A 21958-nucleotide genomic window follows, 5' to 3' on the forward strand; every position below is an offset into this window, starting at 1 on the left:
GCAGCCATAATGAAACCTCCAATAAATATACTGAATGTATTTTCATGATGTAATCCTGTTAAGAAAAAAAAAAAGCAGAAAGGTATGTTTCTGAGTTTTAAATAAACCTACTATTGCAGTTCATTTTCATCATATCACCAAGATGTTTTAATTTATACTCAAATTTTGTCCTTAAGGGAAATAGTGTTTTTGGGACAGACTACTTTCTCATTCTTTTTTTTCTCCCCTCAATAATTTTACAAATCAATCATTACAAAAACTAGCTGCCTGGACGTTCTTATTACAACAAATGTTCTTGCTGTAATCCTCAGAAGCAGGTATCATGCTGACTTGAATTCTAATTAGCCTTTAAGCAAGAAGAATACTGTATGGCTAATGCATTCAGTGTCAAGACACATTAATCAAAATTATTGGTGATGCTTTAGCACCCAGGCAAATCAGCACATATTTTTCAAGCCCTATTGTACTATTTTTGGGCAATGAAAATTGGATCTGCTTGGGAGTAATAAATATCATGGAAAACATGACTTGGGTTAAGCTGGTATGTTAGAGGCTTTTTTAGACAGGTTAAAAAAAATAATATCTTTTACTGCTTTAATTGATAATGACATAAAAATAAAACAAATGGTAATAAATGAAAAACCAGAGCTTTTTCTGTGGGCGAGAGCTAATCAGTTAGGACTTTCTGGCCACCATTCCATTTAACAGATGGTGAGTTCTGGAAGTTTATAGAGAAACACCCGGGGAGCCATTTCCGTGTGAATGAAGCCATCTCTTCCTTTCTTACCTTGACCAATAATCCCCTCTATGTATTTGTTGACTCTTCTCACCTATGTGACATTCTCACCTTTATGTAAATTTGATAGAAGAGTATTCAGTAGACTATCCCAATAGCAATTTAGAAGATAAAGGAAGGTGATCTCAAATACTTTCTTGCTGTGTATTAAATGTGGGCTTGAAGGAAAATCAGTCCGGATTTTATTATGGAATTCTAATTGTTAGATTTCAGAAAGATCATGTTCTCAGGGAATTTTCTACCTTTCCTTTGCCTTGTTTTAATATAGAAGGTCAGTTTTTGTTGCCCTCTTTTGTTAAAGAAAGTAATTGTTTGCATTGTTTTGGGGTATTTTGTTTTGTCTTAGGGTGTTTTGTTTTGTGTGTGGGGGCAGTTGTCAGAATACACAGAATTTATAAGCTATCTCATTAGGCTATTTATTTATTTATTTATTAAATATTTTATTTATTTATTTGACAGAGAGAGAGAGAGAGTACAAGCAGGGGAAGTGGCCAGCAGAGGGAGAAGCAGGCTTCCCGCTGAGCAGGGAGCCCAATGCGGGGCTCGATCCCAGGACCCCGGGATCGTGACCCGAGCCAAAGGCAGCTGCCCAACTGACTGAGCCACCCAGGGGCCCCATTAGGCTCTTTAAAGTTTTTTATTTTTTTTGTTTTTAAAGATTTTATTTATTTATTTGACAGAAAGAGAGACAGCAAGAGAGGGAACACAGCGGGGAGTGGGAGAGGGAGAAGCAGGCTTCCCACAGAGCAGGGAACCCGATGTGGGGCTCCTTCCCAGGACCCTGGGATCATGACCTGAGCCGAAGGCAGACGCTTAACAACTGAGCCACCCAGGCGCCCCGGCTATTTAAAGTTTTTAAAAGTAACAACAAATGAGTTAAGTAAAAGTGGCTTCAGTGAAAAATCTTATCTTTTTTGTATCTTTTTAAATCTTATAGAGTGAATAGATCCCACCTACCTACAGCTTAATTTTCTTGTTTATGCGTACATTGACAATGTATGAAAGAAAGCTAGGTGGATAGAAAGAGAGAGATCTAATATTAACACTCTAATCAGCAAGGAAACCTTTTGGTGCAAAATCAGGATAATTGTTCAAATATAGTACTTACTAGCTATTGTGACTTATCTTCATTGAGCTTCATACTGCAAGATCAAAGTTGTGGCTGCTGAAATGGTTAGCTACAGTTGGAAAGGTCAATGTGAGACCAGTAGGCCCTCCAAAGTTGGTCATGGGAAGATACATCTTTGATCTCAGCTAGAGATATTCCCTGTAGACTTGGTTCTGCATCTTTATGTGCCCTGGCTGCTTAAAACTTTCATTCAAATTAGCAACTTGTGTCAGATTTTCAGAGGGGACTGCTTGCTGCTGTTGTGGCGGCTCCCAGCAATGTACTACGAGGCCTATACTATGCTATAGGCTGAATAAATAGCATTTCTTCTACCCAACCCAAATCCCAGTCTGGTTGCCTAAACCACAGCTACTCTATTATTGATTTTTTTTCCTACCAGCTTAACACAGGGAAACATGTTACAGTTTTGGTATTGAGACTTGATTTTTTTTTTATTATTATTATGTTACGTGGTGTATATGTATATACAATGGAATATTATGCAGCCATCAAAAAAAGAAATCTTGCCATTTGTAACGATGTGGGTGGAACTAGAGGGTATTATGCTAAGAGACTTGATTTTTGAACTCACTGGTGGCGAGCTAATTAATTAAAGAATAAACAAAGGACAAAACTCATGAAACAACCTAGGAAGAAATCAGATGCAACATCCAAGACAAGAGCAGAAAATTAAACCAAATTTTTCTTCATTTTGGAATTCAATGCTGCATTAGTGCCATATTACAATAGCACAAACAAAGCTGAGATTTCTATTTCTCTGACAACCATTTAATCACTGGCTATCATGTGGCTTGGATAGCAGAATATTGTGCCAGCAATTAATTGTGTTTCAGCAGTTAAAATTTTGGAATGTATTAAGGGGTTCTGATAAATAATGCTGTATATATTTTATCTCTGGGCTTTGATTAAATCAGAGGTCTGTATTTCTTTTAAGAGTTAGGTATTATATTGTTTTATTTTCCTGTGTCTGTCTCAGGCATAGATGTAGTTGGATGTTTCCAGGACCCACGAAAACACAACGACAAAAATAACTGATTAAACCTGGACTTAATAGTTATGGTTATGGTAGAGGAACAGAAAATTTTAAGATGCTTGTTCCTTTCCATTCTTCTTTCTCTCTTGTGTTCTCCCTGCTCTGTCCCTACATTCCTCCACGATTCCTTCTCTTCCTTCTCTCTCTAATTTTTACTTTTCTCTTTCCCTGTATTTGAGCACTGACTTTACAAGCAATGACATTTTAAGATCTGTCAGTTGGTTGCCTTCACTCTTTTGATTCCCTTCCATACAGGATCAGCAGCACCAATAGGAATGGACTCCCAGTTGGCTTTGTAATCTTGTTCTCAATAGGAACAAAAGTAAAAACCTAAAATGCTATCTCACTAGAGATGGTGATTGACTAGAGAGAGATGGAGGCAAATTTAAATGTATTTATGAAATGAGAGAAAATAAATATACATGTTTGAAACTTGAGAGACGAACAGATTAAAGTGGCTCTGAAGTAATGATCTTCTTAACTCATTTTTATGCTATTCACTGGGGCCCTGGTGTTCATGACAAACCAATTTTTAAAGCTCTGCCTTTCCCCTATTTTTCTTAGATATTTTTTGTTGTCATTTTAAAAAAAAACACTAACACATCATAAACTGAAAAGATTAATATTGTTTCAGAAAATGTCATTTTTTATTGTTTTCACTTCGATGGTGGAGCTATTTTACCTGCTGTTTACCTGTGTAAATACATGTTTCCCTGATTATGACAGCATCTTCCCTTTTCAAAGGATCTCTGCCTTATGTTTGCATGTAATTCCTGAAATGGCTCATAGAAATTATAATTTGGATTTTCGAATTCAAGTAATTGTCATAAATTTTTTAAAACTCTAAATTTAGTTGCCCCTTCATTAAAAGTAGTGTACGGGTTTAATTGCACTGTTGTTCCAACTTCCTCTATTGTCTCTCTACCCCTACCTTGTGTGCTCAAACAAATATGTGTGAGTAATCTCCAATTTAGCAATCTTATTTCCCATTGATTAAATCAGATTAGATGTATAAAAACAGTTCTGAGGATTATTATATAGTACAATAAAAATAGTTCTCCACCCTGAAAACTTATATAACTTCATTTTTATATAGTCTGATATTCTCCAAAGATTTTTTTCCCAAGAGTGTTTTGTGTTTAGATTATATTTCAGCTGCTTTCCCCTACCTTCTCCTAAGTCAGTCTCCTTCCTCTATCCTGATTAACTAGAATTGTGACTACACTAGAATAACCAATTGCTTATTTTTTTCACCACAAAACCATAGGTTGTCATGGCTTTTCTCCTAGACATTTTAGGAGGTTAGAACTTTTAATCAGTCCTTGTCAAAGAGGAAAGATTTTTTTTAAAGGATTACATTTACTTAGAGAAATTCAGTAGATATGACCATTTTCTCCTTTTCCTTCCTTACAGGAAGAAAACTCATTCTTAGTACACCTGTCACTTCTCTACCTTATATATACACTTCTGCTTTTGTAGTCCTACAGTCTCTGACAGCTGGATATTGTCTCATGAAATGATGATATATTCACATGAGAAAATTTAGGGTTACTTCTTGGAAGAAGTTGGAGAGGTATTGTGTATAGCCCCATACAGATCGTAGAGAAACAAAAAGTCACCTTGTATATCACCAATTAGTTGCAGAGATGATGTAATACTATTACTAACCACAATAATAATGATGATAGCTAACATTTTTGAGACTGTAAGATAAGGGCAACAATAATAACAAAGTTATTGTTCACTTACTTTATTCTAAAGACAACATTAAGTGTTTTGCTTGCATTATCTTATAAGTCTTGACTATGCCACCCTTTAAAAACAGTAGAATCTTCCGTTATTGGGCACCTCAGGATTCCAATTTGCAAAGCCAGGCTTTAACTCAATTCTGTACTTTTGTACCAAGAGTTCTCAAAAATTTTGGTCTCAAAACTCCTTTACACGCTTAAAAACTAGGATTGAAAGAATTTTCATTTATGTAGGCTTATATCTATTGAGGTTTCTGTATTAGAAATTAAAACCGAGGGGCACCTGGGTGGCTTAGTCATTAAGCGTCTGCCTTCGGCTCAGGTCATGATCCCAGGGTGCTGGGATCGAGCCCCACATTGGGCTCCCTACTCAGCAGGAAGACTGCTTCTCCCTCTCCCACTCTCCCTGCTTGTGCTCCCTCTCTTGCTGTGTCTCTCTCTGTCAAATAAATTTAAAAAAAAAAAAGAAATTAAAACTGAGGAATTTTTTAAAAACCATTATGTGTTAATTAAATAACATTTGTTTATAAATTTAACTGAATTTTCCAAAAGAAAAAAAATTAGCAAGAACAGTGCATTGTTATACTTTTTTTTTTATTTTTGGCAAATCTCTTTAATGTCTGGCTTAACAGAAGGTGGCTGGATTGTCATATCTGCTTATGCATTCAATCTGTTGCAATTTGTTGATTTAGTTGAAGTGTATGAAGAAAAACAGCCTCACACAGATATGTCATTGGACAAGGGAAGATTATTTTAATAGGCTTTTCATAAAATTGTAGATATTCTTCTTCAGTACTACCCAAACTCTACAAATGGTAGTTTCTTAAAGGTTAAATGAAATGTGGAATCTGAAACCATATCAATGAACTTTTCCTACTGTGTACACTAATACAGGTAAATGAAAGAGGTTGAGCACCTCTGTCATTAGTTTAGGAAGTTAAACACCCGACCAGCTCAAGACTATGAGTAGATATATTTATGCATTATTTACTTCAACAATTGTCTTTCAAGCCTGAGACAGAAAAGAGACCATTGATTATTTCCTCCCCATCTTGCCAAGGTATAGAGAAGATTAAGAAAATGTCTCCAAAGTGGTTGAGAGCTCTGGAATTAAATAAACCTAAAATTGTGATCTTAAAGTTAAGTATGCTATTTCCCCTTGAATAAATTGAGGTAAGAAATGAATACATCAATATGGTAGATGCTTTCTTAGAGTGAAATAAGGTAAAACTAATCATACTCAAAGTCTTTAAAATTAGCCAGTATTAGCAATGCTAAAATCATTGTGACTGTCAAATGCATTGCTAATTGTGTATCTGGAAATAAAAACTTTCCCCCCTGAACGTTCAATTCTATTTAAGGGAACTTACTATACTTTCCTCAGGAAAATTTAATGTATATTCCATTTTTTTAAAGGAAGAAAAATCACTTTTGTCTGACCACTGAGATCACAAGGCCTTATTTAGTTATTTGTGAATTTTGAAACTGCATGCTTCATCTTTGCATAAACTAAACACTAACCTGAATAAGAAATACATTTTTTCAGCATTTACTCTTTTTTCTTCTCTTTTACTAGTATGCTTTAATAGTGTTCTATTTGCTTTGCTAAATAGTGAGATCAGTTTATTTCTACTTGAAGATATGCAGATTTTCAACCTATTAACTCGTACTAGATTTTCGTGACAGTAAGTCATTACTAATGATACACATTGACTTTATTGCAACTTTTTCTTGAGGGTGGACAGAGAATATTTATGAATTTGTATATGAAATTTTCCTGGGAGAAATATCTTACTTGTAAATAAATGTATTCCATGTGATTTTTTTGTTTAAAATAACAAGTTAAATTCTTTTTAATGTAGAATGGTCATCATTGATTTCTCCGAATATTGTTCATTTTCATTTTAGACAATTAAGAGATCATCCAAAAATTACATCAGAGCTAGAGATAAATATAGTTGAGTTCTGTATCAATGTGATACATTTTGTGGTAGTCATATCCGTTTGTTCCCCACCCGGTACCCAAGGTTTTATGTGGCATATTTTTAAAACTGACGTGTTTCAAAATATTTGATGACATTAAACACTTTTCATAAAACATCCTCTCTGTATCTTCCTGCTCAACTCTAAGTATCAAAAAACAAATGTTGAAATATCACTACATTAGAAAAAAATGAAATGAATTAATAACATTAGCAACTGCTCCAGAAATAATCCAAATGGAGGGGGGAAGCAGTAAGTTTGGGAACAGAGCCATTACATTTTTTGCTTTAAAACTTCTTTATAGATTTCAGGAAGTTAGACCCTCACATTTGAGCTCACATTGTTAAAAAGAAAATAAAACTTTATGGATACTGAAGAAAATATGAACACTGGTCTCAGGTGTTTTCTGACAAATATGTGTCTTTTCCAACACCAATTCTCCAACTCTCTGATCCTCTGACACCAACTGGGTGTCCTACAATTCAGTCCTGTTGTGACACCAACTATTTAGGGTTAGCATCAGACTCCACAGGCTTTAAGGGCTCAGTCCCACAAAGCTGCCCTCACTTTCAACCTCTTTATATAAAGGATGGTCTAAGGACCCCAATCACAAGTACTGGGTCCCCTGGTTACCTGCCCTTCTGACTTGGCTACAAATTCGAGGGTACTAGCAACCAACCCACCCTCATCCCCACTCAAGTTTGATAATTGGCTACAATAACCCACAAAACTCAGGGAAATGTCATGCTATTACAGTTTATTATAAAAAGATTAAGATGAAGAGGTAGGTAGGGTGAGGTCAAAAGAGTCTCAAGCACAGGAGCCTCTGTCCCCGTGGAGTTGAGATTTACCATCCTGCCAGCACATTGATGTGTTCACCAACTTGGCGGCTCTCCGATCTCTACTGTTTAAAGATTTTTATAGAGGTTCCATTACATAAGCATGATTGATTAAATCATCGGCTGTTGATGATTGAACTCAATTGCCAGTCCCTCTCTCTGGAGACGGTGAGAGGAGAAGGACTGAAAGTTACAACTTTAACACCCCCCTCCTGAAGCTATCTAGGAACCCACCAAGTCACCTCATTAGCATAAATTCAGGTATGTTTGAAAGGGGTTTGTTATGAATAACAAAAGATACTCCTATTCCTCGTTATCACTTAGGAAATTCCAAGGGTTTTAGGAGCTCTGTGCAAGGAACTAGGAACAAGACCAAATATATATTTTAATATATCACAGCTGGGTTTCCTCCAGGTAGTGGGGAAGAGGTTATGGAGGTATAGCAAGGAGAGATATTAATCCTTTCATGCTGAACATTCCTGAATCTCTTCCCTGGCCACACCTATATATCAGTTATCTATTGCTGCCTACCATATTACCCCCAAAACTAACAATATCCAATACCTCACAGTTTTGGAAGAAAAGGAATTTGAGCACAACTCAGACGGGTGCCTCTGGCTCAGTGTCTCCCGTGAGGATGCAGTCAAACTGTCAGCCAGGACTGTGGTTTCATCTGAAGACTCCGCTGGAGTGGACCATCTGCTCCCAAACTCACACACATGGTTGTTGGCAGAACTTGGTCCTCACCATGTGGGCCTCCCCATAGAGCTGCTCAGAGCATGGCAGCTTGCTTTCCCCAAAGCAAGTGATCCAAGTAAGAGAGAACAAGAAAGGGCCCCCAAGATGGAAGCCACAGTCTTTTTATAACTTAGTCTCCGAAGTGATATCCCATTACTTCTGCCAATATATTCTGTTCATTAAATATGAGTCAGTAAGTGCAGTCTACACTTTAGCAGAGGGGATTACACAAGGGCGTGAATACCCAAGAGGTGGGATCGTTGAGGCCTGTCTTAGAGGCCACGTACCACATCCACCCTAACATAATGGATCTTAATTTGGTAAATGATAAGAAATAGAGGACAACAGATGACAAAGAAATTTGTAAAGACATCGGTCTGGTTTCTTTGTCAATTTTACTCTCTTAAGTTTCTCCAAAGTTCTGCCCAGAGTATTTTCACTGACCAAAACCAGTTCTGATTAATTTTATACTCAGTGGCTGGGTCTAGCAGGAAAGCTGCGTACAATCAAAGGGGTAAAATCCCAGTAAAAGTAAATCAGTTTAACTTTACTTATTTACTGCCAAATGAATAATAATCTCATATGCCCATCTTTTTTAAAAGGGAGAACCAGGTTTCATTGGTCCTCAAGGAGAACCGGGCTTACCAGGGTTACCAGGAACAAAGGTTAGTGGAGCTTTTTTCCCTTCCTTTATTTCTGAAATATTTTGTCATATATTTTTAGTTCATTGTGTTGAAAAAAGTGTGGAGTGACTTTATTGTTTAGGTGACCAGATATTTTTGCCTAATAGAGAACGAAAACATCTATCACCTATTACTAACACTCCTAATGGAAAACCAGATTAAATAGAGTAATAGGAAGTTAATTCCAGAAAGCCTCAGGTAAGACAACAGGATAATGAAATATATTAGTTGCTCCTGTTTTCCCCAAATTGTTCCTAAATTGATATGATGCTGTTTGCCTCCTGACCATATGAAAAAGTAGGGGGATTGTGATGGGGAGAGAGAGAAATCATTAACTGCTGCTCCTTATTGCCAATTTTAGGACATACTTGTAAATCAAACATTATTATTATCCCCCTCCCCTTGCCCCCTGCTCACTCCCTAGATTTCAAAGGCAAGTACTGATATCATATAGATTCCTAAGTGTCTCATCTCAAAAGGATCTATCCTGAATAATGTCTGAGAAAGATCCTGTAATGAAAACCATGTCATGATCTTACACTTGGCAACCCTAGAGAGGGACCTAAAAGCAAAATCTATATGCCACCATATAAAAAATTATGTTGCTGTGGATATAGTTGGACCCGTAGTTCTCTTTTTATCTACTCAGTAAGACATAAAAAGGTATGGGTGGAACTTTACTCATGACAGGCTCATGAATCAAAGGGGCAAAATTAGATCAAACTACATTCTTTTATTTTTAAACTGTAGAAGTCTTTGCCTCAGTGTGTATCGCATTCACCAGAAGTAAGCCAGGATGATTTCTAAGAGCTCGGGAAATATGTTCATGGTCTGTTTTGACAGAGGGGTCCTCATTTCTGCTGATCAAGAGAAAATAACTCTAATTGTAGTAAATGGAAACTATGTGTGGCCTAAGGGGGACTGAAACCCGGTAGAATTTATGAAAATTGCTGTTTTCTCAAGCAATTTCTTTTTCACATAATGAGCTGTCAGGCTTATTAACAAAATATGAGGAATGCCTGTTTTAGCCTGAACAGATTCACACCAGAAATGTGTTTTCTGGAATAAAGAGAGAGGAAGCAAGAGAATAATGAGGATTCCGTGTTCACATGAGAACTGTGGTATTTATCCGGGCTTGCTGCCTCAGAGCCCGGTAAAGAAAGAAGCCGGCCTCATAGATCAGCAAAAGGAATAGGAAACTTGGTCAATGCCAGAGAGAACCAGGTGTGAACTAGATCTTTAAATGTTTGTGGCATTTTGTTTGCTAAAAAGGGGGAAGTAGAAGAAACACAGGCCGTAGGGAATGGAGTTCATCCCTAAATATCATCTTTTTAGTTCACTGATTTTCAACTACCCTGCAGTCTCAGGGCACCTGGCCAGCTTAGTCAGCAGAGTATGAGACTCTTGATCTCAGGGTTGTGAATTCGAGCCCCATGCTGGGTATAGAGATTGCTTAAAAATAAAATCTTTAAACTGTTCTGGAGCTGGAGTGCCTGGGTGGCTCAGTCGGTTAAGCATCTGCCTTCGGCTCAGGTTACGATCCCAGGGTCCTGGGCTCGAGCCCCATGTTGGGCTCCCTGCTCAGGGAAAAGCCTGCTCTCCCTCTCCTCCCCACTCATGCTCTAACTGTCTCTGTTGCTATTTCTGTCTCTCTCTCTCTCTCTCAAATACATAAATAAAGTCTTTTAAAAAAATAAAAATAAACTACTCTGGGGTTTCAAAAAAAATCCAGGTGTTAACCCACAAAATCAACATTGATTTCTGTTCATGAAGAACCCAGCCTGATTTTAACAGATATGGCTCTGAATTCCCAATAAAAGTAAAGAATGTACTGTACTTGTTTCATCTTTCCACAAGAAGGGATGTGGACAGGAAATTTGTTTTATTAACATTATTTTAACAATTATATTAACAATATGAGCAATTTTCAGCTGAATTGCTTAACATGAATTTGGTATCATAATTGAAAAGTCATGTTTATTTAAAATTCTCTCTCAGCCCAACAGTGGCCTTTTTCCAGTTGTGTAGGCAAGTCTGGATTTGTACCACTAAATTCAGACAAAAAATAAACTAATCCTGCATATTTTATCCCCAACACAGTGAAGAGAGATTGTAAGGAAGGAAGATGTATAAGGGTATCTAAAAATTTGTTTTTATGTACTGCTGTTTCCTCAGCATCTGTATCAAGTGTCTGAGAGAAACCTATGTCAGTCTAAAGAAATGGGGTTTTGTTACAAATAATTCAGAACACTTTGAATAAAATGTTTATTCATTAATTCAGCACATTTTTTTTGCCAGAGATTTTTCTAATATTTGAGGATGAAGAGTAACTGCAACAAAAACTCTCTACTCTCCTGACGCTTACATTCCAGTATATGTGAGACAGAGGTGGAAGGAGAGATAGAAGTAAACACATAAATAGTATAAATCCATAGGGTGACAAGCAGCTAATTAGGGGCATTATGACAAAAAGTGATTCTAGGCTCCACTCCTGTAGTATGCTATAGATAAATGATTTTCTCAAGTTTTTGCTTTTCTTTAAAATAAGCTTATAATTACTATTTTAGAATTCTTCTGTAAAATATTAAAAGAAAGACCAAATATGGTACATTTCTTAAAAATTAAAATTCCATACACCAACAGAGGCCCTTCCCTCTCTAATCCCTGGAAAATCCCTTTTGGAAGATCTCTTCCATTTCTTCTATCCAGACAAGTCCCTTGCCTTTCTCCCAGGCTCTCCATTTTCACATTCTTTTCGGTTCATGCTGAAGAACCTGCTGAGTCTTCTTTAATCCTTGCCCTAATCTATCCCATCTCCCCTGCAAAACCCCACAGGCTTCCCAAAGTGGGCATGATACAGATAAAGATCTTGGAATTTAGAGCCCAGAATCACCCAGGATGGATCGAGTGCTATTTTATTCTCCTTTCCATGATGAATCAGTTCCTTCAGTGAGGAGGGTGCCTTTCTCACCCATAAACATGCCATCACCAGTCTGAATTCCAAACCTTTTTGATTATTGCAATTCTACCCATCAGGGAGGAAGCAGACACTCTCTACTCTGTGCTCAGGAATGGAAAACAATACACGGTCTTCCTGGAGAGCCAATTTGGCAAGCTTTTCAAATGTTTGTACTTTTTGACCCAGCAATTCCCCAACTAGGAATTTATCCTAAGAAAACAACCAGGGGAGCCTGGGTGGCTCAGTCAGTTAAGCGTCTGCCTTCGGCTCAGGTCGTGATCCCAGGGTCCTTGGACAGAGCCCCGCATTGGGCTCCCTGCTCAGTGGGGAGCCTGCTTCTCCCTGTCCCTCTGCCTGTTGCTCTGCCTACTCATGATCTCTCTCTCTCTCTGTCAAATAAATAAATAAAATTTAAAAAAAATTTTTAATTAGTCTAATCTTTAAAAAAATAAAATAACCAGATATGTGCAAAGATTTACATACAGAAACATTATGCAAAAAAATACAGAAGTTTGAGCACAGTTTTACATCACAGCTCTCCCACTTTAAAAGCTTTGTGATTTTGGCCAAGTTCCTTAACCTCTCTGAGCTTTATTCAGTCTCCTCATCTGTAGACTCTGGGAACCATCACCTTTCCCCTTTGTCCCAACAATTAAATAAGATAGCACATGTGAAGTGTTTTAGGCAGCTGCTGGACTCATCAACAGCATAGTCATAAACAACAATAATTATAAAATACAACCTTTAGGACATGACTCGGATCTCACCTCCAGCAAGCCAATATGGACCATTCAAAACCCTATGGGATTCCCTCTTCTCTCACTATTAGCCTTAATTACTCCTTAATTCTTAACTATTTTGTTTATGTGGATCTTGTCTGTCTAACCAGATCATTAGCTCCTTGAGAACAGTGATCATGTTCATACTTCATAAAGCTATGAATATAGTTAAAAGCTATAACACCTATGTATCTTACACCATTCTGAGCACTTTGCCTTCATAAATCGTGAGATCAATACTATACTTTTCTTCACATTACAGAGAAAACTGAGGCTTTCAGAACTTAACTAATTTGTCCCAAACACAGAACTGGTAAATAACAGAGCCAGGATTAAAGACCAGGATATCATCAAATTATAAAACCTGGCACTTAGCCACTTTGCCATACTTCCTCCTGGCAGATCTTAAAAAGTGGCTGCAGAATGAAAACCATGTCCATGTCTGTCTTGAGATATAATGATGGTTCTTATCAATTCCCTTTAAAGGTCTTCCATTTACCAACATAGGTATCAGGTAGGCATTACCAAACCATTTCCTTGTGTATAAAATAGGAATGATAATACAAACATTGAAAAACTGTTTTGATTATTAAATGAGATAATCCATGTTGAGATTAATACAATGCAGGATACATGGTAAATAAATGGTAACTCTGTGCTTTCCTTGATTTTACTGAATTCACTTGTTAATCTACAGGGACCAGCCTGGGGGGAAGGAGGAATTGCCATTTACTTGTTTTGTATTTTGTGACAGGGTGAACGTGGGGAGGCAGGGCCTCCTGGAAGAGGTGAGCGAGGGGAGCCTGGAGCCCCTGGACCAAAGGTCAGTTATTCTTGCATTGGAAGATAGCTTTCTTTGGTTTGGAAATGTGTCCTACTTACTTTAGAACACGAAACTAAAATACAGTTCCTCAACAGGTATTAAAACAGCAAAAATCACAATTTATTGAAATGCACACTGCTTGGTTCTTTTCAAAAGGAATTTTACAATTCAACTTTTCCAGTTTGTTCTGTCCAGTAGACAAATTTAATAACACATCCAAATGTAAAGAGAGAGGACGTACTGTCATATTAACATGCTATCACTCAGTGTGTATTAAAACTTACCTCTGAAACAAATAATACATTATATGTTAAAAAAAAAAAAAAGAAGATAGTAGGAAGGGAAAAATGAAGGGGGGGCGGAATTGGAGGGGGAGAGGAACCATGAGAGACTATGGACTCTGAGAATCAAACTGAGGGTTCTGGAGGGGAGGTGGGTGGGGGGATGGGTTAGCCCAGTGATGGGTATTAAAGGGGGCACGTTCTGAATGGAGCACTGGGTGTTATACGCAAACAATGAATCATGGAACAGTACATCGAAAACTAATGATGTAATGTGTGTTGACTAACATAAGAAAATAAAATTAAAAAAAACTTACTGAGAAAAATGTTGATATGCGTTGTATTAGTTTCTGTGGTAACTTGAAGTTGTAGAACACCCTGAAAATATCAGAGCTAAGGATTTATTTCACTATTCAGTCTTTATTCCTCTAAACTTCCTGTAAACTAATATGGTAACACTTTATTCTAATAACCTGTCCTAGAGACACAGGAAATGGTTTACTCTTTGATGAAAAAGAAATTTATGCCAACACTTTTGAGACTAATGAGGATTATTCACAGAACTCTTCCCATCCATGATGGGTGGGCAGTCTTCAGAATTATAATGGAATGAAGGTGGTGGTGAGACCAGAGAATGAGCTAATGTTATGGTGATAATTACTTCTGCTTTGTATTATGATAGCCAAAATTATGTCCAGCCGTATATTGAGGCAGTTATAATAAAGTGTTTCCATTTTTCATTTTTCTGAGTCACTGCTAATTTCTTTTTTCTGTTCTTATCTCCTCTGTTATTTCTCTTTTCCATCTTCATATTCTCCTATAATAGGGGAAACAAGGGGAATCAGGAACTAGAGGCCCAAAGGGGTCAAAGGTCAGTAACCAAGTAACCATTTTAATGTCACATGAGGCCTTCAAGGGCTATGCCTTTTGCTTCTTCCACAGAGAATCACGTTTTAAATTCTCACACACTGGGATCGCGGTATTTTCATCCCTGTGATACTATCTCGAAACAATTGGTTTGTTTCATCTTGTTTACTTTTGTGTGTTCTTGTGCTTCTGACTATTCTTTAAGAGAAGTTGTATTTCCTGTTTCATAAGGATAGCTTCTTGGGGGAAGAAAAAAGACTTTATTTAATTTACACTATGTAGGGTATAATCTCATTTATTTCCTGGCCGTCTTTGTGATAAATGTTCAAATTATACTTTGCTTTTAAGTTAGTTGATCCCCTCCGTGGCATTAAAATTTCACTGGTGATTGAAATTCTTTCCTTGATCATGCTCTGTATAATATTTGCCATAATCTATATACTGTTAGCAGAATCATGTTATTTAAGATGCTATCAGCTAATAACATGAAAAAAATGGGTAAAAAATGAGGAAAACAGAGAGTAGAAATTACTAATTCTCTATTCATAACAAATTTAATTATTATGGTCAATGTTATTCATATAATGTGGATGGAAAAAAATTAAAAACGCTTTTCCTGCTTACTTTCATTGGTCCATATCCATTTTATGAAATATGTAGAAAGATATATTAAAAATGCTTTGAATTACACCTAGGAAAAGGACACTACAAATTTAAGGCTGTCTTAAAAAACTTTCAAGTCAACACAGGTTCATATATATCTCTACTCCAAAGTTTTTCTTTAGACTTAGGAGAATTTTGAGTGTTCTCAGAGTGATGCCTGTGTGGTTTGTGCAAGGACTATTCCTGGTTTCTCTCCAGGTTGGGTCATAACACCATGAATGGAACTTTAGAGATTTTTCATCCTGCATTTGAAAAACAAAGCTGGCTTTGCCCTACCCCTGACCTTCAGCCCTGCCAACCAGCTCTAGCTAGCTGCTGTCCACTTCAGCACCTTCTGAGTGTTAAAAGGCCTATACCTATAGACTTTTCCTTAGATCTTCAGCATCATCAAAGAGAGGCCTCCCTGATGACCTTTCCCTTCTAAACCTCCCAAGACTGAGCTCTCCATTCCTTCCCTGTCCAGGTTATCTATACATCTTTTTTTTTTTCTCAGAAAACAGACAACCCAATTGATTGGCTCTTTTTCCCTTTGCCCCAAATCTCTTCATATAAAAACAAGAACATGGCTCAGTCTGAGAGGTAAAAGCTTATTTTGGGTATCATAGAAACCACTTGCTTTGCTTTTGAAAATCTCTAATAAGAAAGTTACCGTATATATTATTGTTCCGAGATACTCTGTCATCTGAAGGGGAATTTACGGTGCATCTTAAATAAGTATTTGCTATGTCAGTGGTTTTTGTTCTTCTAGTTGTTATTACCATGTCAGAAGTTCATAACAAAGGTGCTGCTGCATGGCATTAAATACATCCTTAGATCTGAGAAATTTCTGGACCGTTGGCCCCACTACTAATTCAGTTTTTTTCTATTTTCACTGGGGAAAGGGTGATCGTGGAGAGAAAGGGGACTCTGGAGCCCTGGGACCAAGGGTGAGTACACTTCTCATCTAAGCTTCTGGCCCCTACAAGCCCAGATTTGACTCATGTGTCCATGTGGCTTTTCACATGGCACCTGGACTAATATTACCCAATAATAGCACTGGGGGTAGACTACTGATTATTTCTGCTGCTCCCCCTTTTTTTCTTATTTTTTATTTTGGTCACCAGGTGCAATAAGTATGTAGATTCTAACACATAAAATAAGCTCCACAAGAAGAAGGCCTAAAGAACTCTTTCTATCTACTTTCCCTCTGCTAACGGAGCAATACCAAGCCCATAACCATCCAGCTAATAGAATTTTCCATTTTTCAATTAAGCCAATTATAAAGAAAGCAATAGCCCATATTTTCAAAGCCTTTTTTAAAGATAGGCAGGGAATTAGGACATGACTAATGGAAGTTCAGTGGCAGAGCTAATGTCTAGGGTAGACATCTTATTTCTGTACCCTATTTTGGTTTAATTTTAATGGAATTCTGTTCCTACTGAGAAAGCCAAGCATTTCCTACAGAACAGTGTTCTATCTTCTTAAAGAATAAGGAAACAACCAATGAGATGTAGAAGTATAGAAAGAGATTAGGGGTTGCTTTAAGTTTGTTGTGAAAGCCAACAAAACGTTGCAAGTCAAATCAGATTAGCCTACATTTTATAATTTTATAATATATATAATATATAATTGCAATAAGGACAAAATTTGAACATGATTACTCTGCAGTGCAGTTGGACCATACAACGGAATAGATCAGACAGAGCTGCATGTTGCCATTTTTGTTTTTGCCACAGTCCCTTGTACAGCCTAGCTTAACTTCCATGATTTTCCCTTGGCTGGTTTTCTTCACAGGGTCCACCTGGTCAAAAGGGAGATCAGGGAGCCACCGAGATCATAGACTACAATGGCAACCTCCATGAAGCCTTGCAGGCAAGTGACTGCCCCCTCCCCTGACACAGAGACACTAATGAACACCCATGTAATATGTGTAAATATCAGCTCCCATGCCCCGTGCCCCAGGATCCCAGAGGGCTCCACTACTCCAGGCACACCCTCTTCCTGAGCCCATCTTCTTCTCCATGCCCCAGTGTATGCTCTTTATTTCATAGCATTTTTCAGTCTTTCCTTTTCTTTCCCTTCTGCCTTCAGATATGCTTTAGTGTTATCTGGTTTAAACCTTGTGCTCATTTTGCCAGTTTTTGTCTCCTTGCTTCAAAAGGAAGCCTCGCAAAGCAATTAAGAGCCCTGTGGCTCTAGAATCAGAGCTGCCTGGGTGCAAATCTCTTGCTTACTAAGTGCATGACTGAGGGCAAGTTATTTAACTTCTCTGTGCCTCAGTGTCCTCACCTGTAAAATGGGGATAGTAGTAGCAGTACCTGTCTCAAGAGTTGTTATGAGAAATAAATAGGTAAATACATATAATACACTTAGAGCAGTGCCTGGCACATACTAAGTCCTCTGTAGGTATTTCTTATTACTGTCACCATTCATAATGTAATGTATTACCATAGAGAAATACCTATAGAGTAAAAATCCATAGACCATGTGGCTTGTCTCCATCACCTTTGCTTTTTGTTCATCCTTTCATGCTTGGACTCCTCCATTGTAGCCTATATCAACATTCTGTTGAAACTTCTCTTATAAAGGCCATTAATGACCTCTAAGTCAAGCCCATTGTACTCCTTACCCTTGATTTTCTGTGACATTTCTACTAAACCACCTTCCTTTTGAAACTTTTTCTTTCTGGTTTTTCTAATCCTCTATTCTCATTTCTTCTAGTTTTCTGCTTTGATAGATCCATTCTATGTTAGTATTTCCAATTTCTCTGTCATCCCCTAATTTTTGGTATACTCAAGTCTCTGATCTTTTCTTGGTTCAGTCACTCCCTCTGTGTTCTTCTGTGTTGTAGCTTCCAAATCTTTCACCTCTGGGTCTGAGCTGCAGGTACCTCCAGCTGTCTAAGAATACTTCCACCAGGGATGCACCATTGCCTTATCAATTCCTACCAACACACACAATTATATTGGTCACTTTTCCCACCAATCAAATGATTCCTTTTTTTAACTAATCACTATCTGTTAGTGATACTAAAATTCTTTGCCTTTCTTGAAATAGAAACTTTAGAGTCATTTTCAACTATTGTTAGTCCTTCATCCTTTACATCTCACCACATGCTGCTATTTCCTTTCTCAAAGTGTCTCCTAAGGTTATCTCATTCTCTGCATTCCCAGCGTGGTCCACATCCTGTTTCTTTCAGGGCTAACACTGCAACAGGCCCTTGACCAGCTCTCCTAGCCCTCGTGCCTCCCTGCCCTTTCTAACCCATTCTGCATATCACTCTAAGACTAATTTTCCTAAACTCCCACTTTTTCGATGGCTCCAATCTGCTCAGAAACCTCAGTGACCCCCTTACCTACTCTATCAATCCTGACCTTCATCTGACTTTCAAAGCTCTATAATCCTGCCTTTCCTGTATAGAATTTTCCATTTCTCCGAAACACAAATTTTCCCCAAGAGTGCGCGTATTTACCATATCCGTAAAAATCAGCCTTTTTTTTTTTGCCTGGTTTATCCCATTCTTCTTCCCTTTCTCTCATCCATCTAAATCCCATCCAACAATGTACTGCTGCCACCTAGATGATTCTTCCTTTTGATCCTTTCAAACATTAGCAGTCAGGGCCCCAGTAGCTCAACCTTTAATTGTTCTCAAATCACCTAATTTATTTTAGTCCTGCCTCTTACCAGACTGTAAGTTTCTTGGTGACAGAAATATGTCTCATGCTTATTTTATATCCTCCAATATACCTGGCACAGGTCGGGGCATGTAAATATTGAACAAATGGTTACTGATTGATGAGTGAGTACACTTAGTGTATATGTACAATCCATTTCTTTGCTTGAAAGCCAAATTGATTTTAAATATTTGCCATTTTGTACTTGATTGAATTATTTCCCCCATCTTTATGATTTCACCCCTAGTGTCTAATGTGATAGATCTACATTTCTATGGGTCCTTTGCTACAACTACCATTTTTAACTAGTAAAGCATCTATTAAATAGTTTTTGCAGAATCTGCCTTCAGCTCAGCCTATTTTTCTTTTCTTTTTTTTTTTTAAGACTTTATTTATTTGAGAGAGAGCGTGGGGTTAGGGGCTGGGGGAGCTAAAGGAGAGAGAGACAAGCAGGTGCCATGCTGAGGCAGAGCCCAACGCAGGACCTCCATCTCACCACCCTGAGATCATGACCTGAGCCGAAATCAAGAGTCAGACGTTCAACCACCTGAGCCACCCAGCCTCCCCTCAGCCTATTTTTCTTTTCATTTCATTCTTTTTCTTCTGGTAAAATGCAAAGGGAAGCATACTTACTGCTTGGAGATATGTTGCTTGGTCAGCATGTTCAGTCAACAGCTTGAAATAGTGCTCAATGCAAGTGGATAAGACTTAAGCAGTAGCCTCAGGCTCTTGTCAAGTTCTAGAACCAGATTTCTAATTGTTCCTTTTTTCCCACAAATTGATAACTGCATGTAGAAGAAAAGAGAAGAAGAGAATAAAAAGTTTTGATATACCTACTGTGTTTTCAAAGCTTTTACTTACAAAATATACGGACATATTTTTTAACTTAATTTATTATCAATGTTGTAAATTTCCCTTCAACTTCTTTCAGTGACACTATAACTCATACTACTACTTTTAAAAGGTGTACATTCTCTTAGTTTCCAAGAAATGCTCTGATATTATAGGCTATGGCCATTTTTGGAAAAATTGTGTCTTTTAAAATAACCTTTGCTTAAACAGAGCCAGGCATGAAGCAAGCTAAAACCTAAAACTGAAAATCTGTTTTCATCTCCCCTCTGCTATTAACTAGCTGAGTCATTTTCAGGAAATCACTTAGTGTACCTATACTTCATTGATCTTATTTGTAAAGTAAAGATGTTTTGGAATAGATTTTTTTTCTAAGAGTCCATAAAGTATGGATATGGAAAAATGCTTAGGGTCATTTTTTAGGAGTTCCTGAACACTCTTGGCTAATATGCATAAACGCACTATACTTTTTTTTAAAAAAATAACACCTAGGTCTTGATTTAAAATGGTGTATGTGCTCAGTTTCTTCTTCCACCTCAAGTTCTGTATGACAGCAAACCAATCAATATCCATCATAGTCAACTAGTTCATGTTTCTCAACCTAAAGATTTATTGTTTTAATAGGGATGTTAGGGCAACTATGTGTTATGCTTGTAAATAGCTTATAGTTATTTTTTTTAAACTATTTGTTTTCCTGATATAGTACTCTACTGGAACAAGGACCCCCTAATAAAATCAATTTAGCCATTAGCCTGCGAAGAGGTAGTAGACATTTTTTCTTCTATTCTTAACCAGTGATGGATATTCACCATTTTACCGATTTCATTTTTTTAAGATTTTATTTATTTATTTTAGAGAAAGAGAGAGAGCACAGCAGGGGGAGGGGCAGAAGGAGAGGGAGAGAGAATCTCAAGCAGACTGCCCACTGAGCGTGGAGGCCTGACTCAGGGCTCAATCTCACGACCCTGAGATCGTGACCTGAGCCAAAATCAAGAGTCAGTCGTTCAACCAGCTGAGCTACCCAGGCGCCCCACAGATTTCATTTTATTATCTCCTCCTCTAAAAATAAATCTGCCCCCCAAACTCTAGAATAATTAGGTAAATAGGTGTATAATACAATTATAAAAACATCACATTAGAAATATAAAATTTGACCATTGCCTCTATTGAAAATTGTTATTTACATAAACATCTGCCATAAGCCATTTATTTTGATTTTTAAGTTTCCAAAATTAGCAGTAAAACCTCTCTATTTCCTAACTCAAGTTTTTAAAAATGTTCAATACCATCTAACTTAAACCTATTGTCTAGTGTAAATATGGGTGATTTCAGCTTGCATCATTTGAGAAACGAAAGAAAAATAACTTTTAATTCTAAAGAAATTCACATAAGCATCTCAGGGAATAAATCACAAAACAGCCTGTGAGGCTTCAACCTGTTTATTGTTGCTCCAGTTCATGCCTCCCATTTCACATCGTGCCACATAGAGAACAAGGTGTCTTTCTCCATCACTACCAAAAATTCTGGTTTTCCCATCATTCCTGGAGTTCAAGAGAGAACGCTGCTGAGTTCACATAGGTTTAACTTAGAAATCCAGAGTGAGTCAACATCTTGTGAGGATGTGTCTGTGTGTCTGCACACGGGTGCTTCAAGATGGTGGTAAAAACTGTGTTGTTTAGAAGTTAAGCTTAGTTTGTCATTTGTTCTTTTTATTATTAGCTGGATGAAACCCACTCTATGTAACTGTTAGGTCTCACAAAATGTAGTTGTTTAACAAGATGACATAAACTCCATCTGTTAGATAGTTCAGTTACCATTAATAATATGCCTTTATTAGGCAACTCATTATAAAACATGTTGTTATCCTTACATTTTAAAAAAAGACAAACTAGTTTTGTGTCCAGGTGGAAAATGAATTCAAATATGGTACATTTGGAAAACGTCAAAGAGTTCAAATTGTAAAGTCCCTTCCCTTTCTAAGGCTTTATGATTCTGCTTTGTAGTTAAAAATATAATATATAATTGGAGGGCAGTGATAAAGAAATTATTTCTACTCTATAATATTCTAATAGCCTTTTTTAAAATGACTCACCTACTTATAGGAGCAAAGAAGTAACTTTCTCATAAACATAAAT

At 37.3% G+C, this 21958-nt stretch overlaps 1 protein-coding gene across 1 annotated transcript in view; it reads left to right on the plus strand.

The window, feature by feature from the left end:
• COL25A1 (collagen type XXV alpha 1 chain) overlaps positions 1 to 21958 on the plus strand; it is a 452975-nt gene that overhangs the window by 397587 nt on the left and 33430 nt on the right. Inside the window, exons 19-23 of the mRNA XM_028121315.2 lie at positions 8869 to 8931; positions 13442 to 13510; positions 14618 to 14662; positions 16203 to 16247; positions 17095 to 17172. Coding sequence (XP_027977116.2) covers positions 8869 to 8931; positions 13442 to 13510; positions 14618 to 14662; positions 16203 to 16247; positions 17095 to 17172 — 300 coding nt within the window. The remainder of the gene's footprint in view (positions 1 to 8868; positions 8932 to 13441; positions 13511 to 14617; positions 14663 to 16202; positions 16248 to 17094; positions 17173 to 21958) is intronic.

This window comes from Eumetopias jubatus, unplaced genomic scaffold (genome assembly GCF_037043125.1).
Source record: "Eumetopias jubatus isolate StellerSeaLion01/CBP00866 unplaced genomic scaffold, mEumJub1_p1.0 scaffold_2, whole genome shotgun sequence".
Classification (NCBI taxonomy): domain Eukaryota; kingdom Metazoa; phylum Chordata; class Mammalia; order Carnivora; family Otariidae; genus Eumetopias; species Eumetopias jubatus.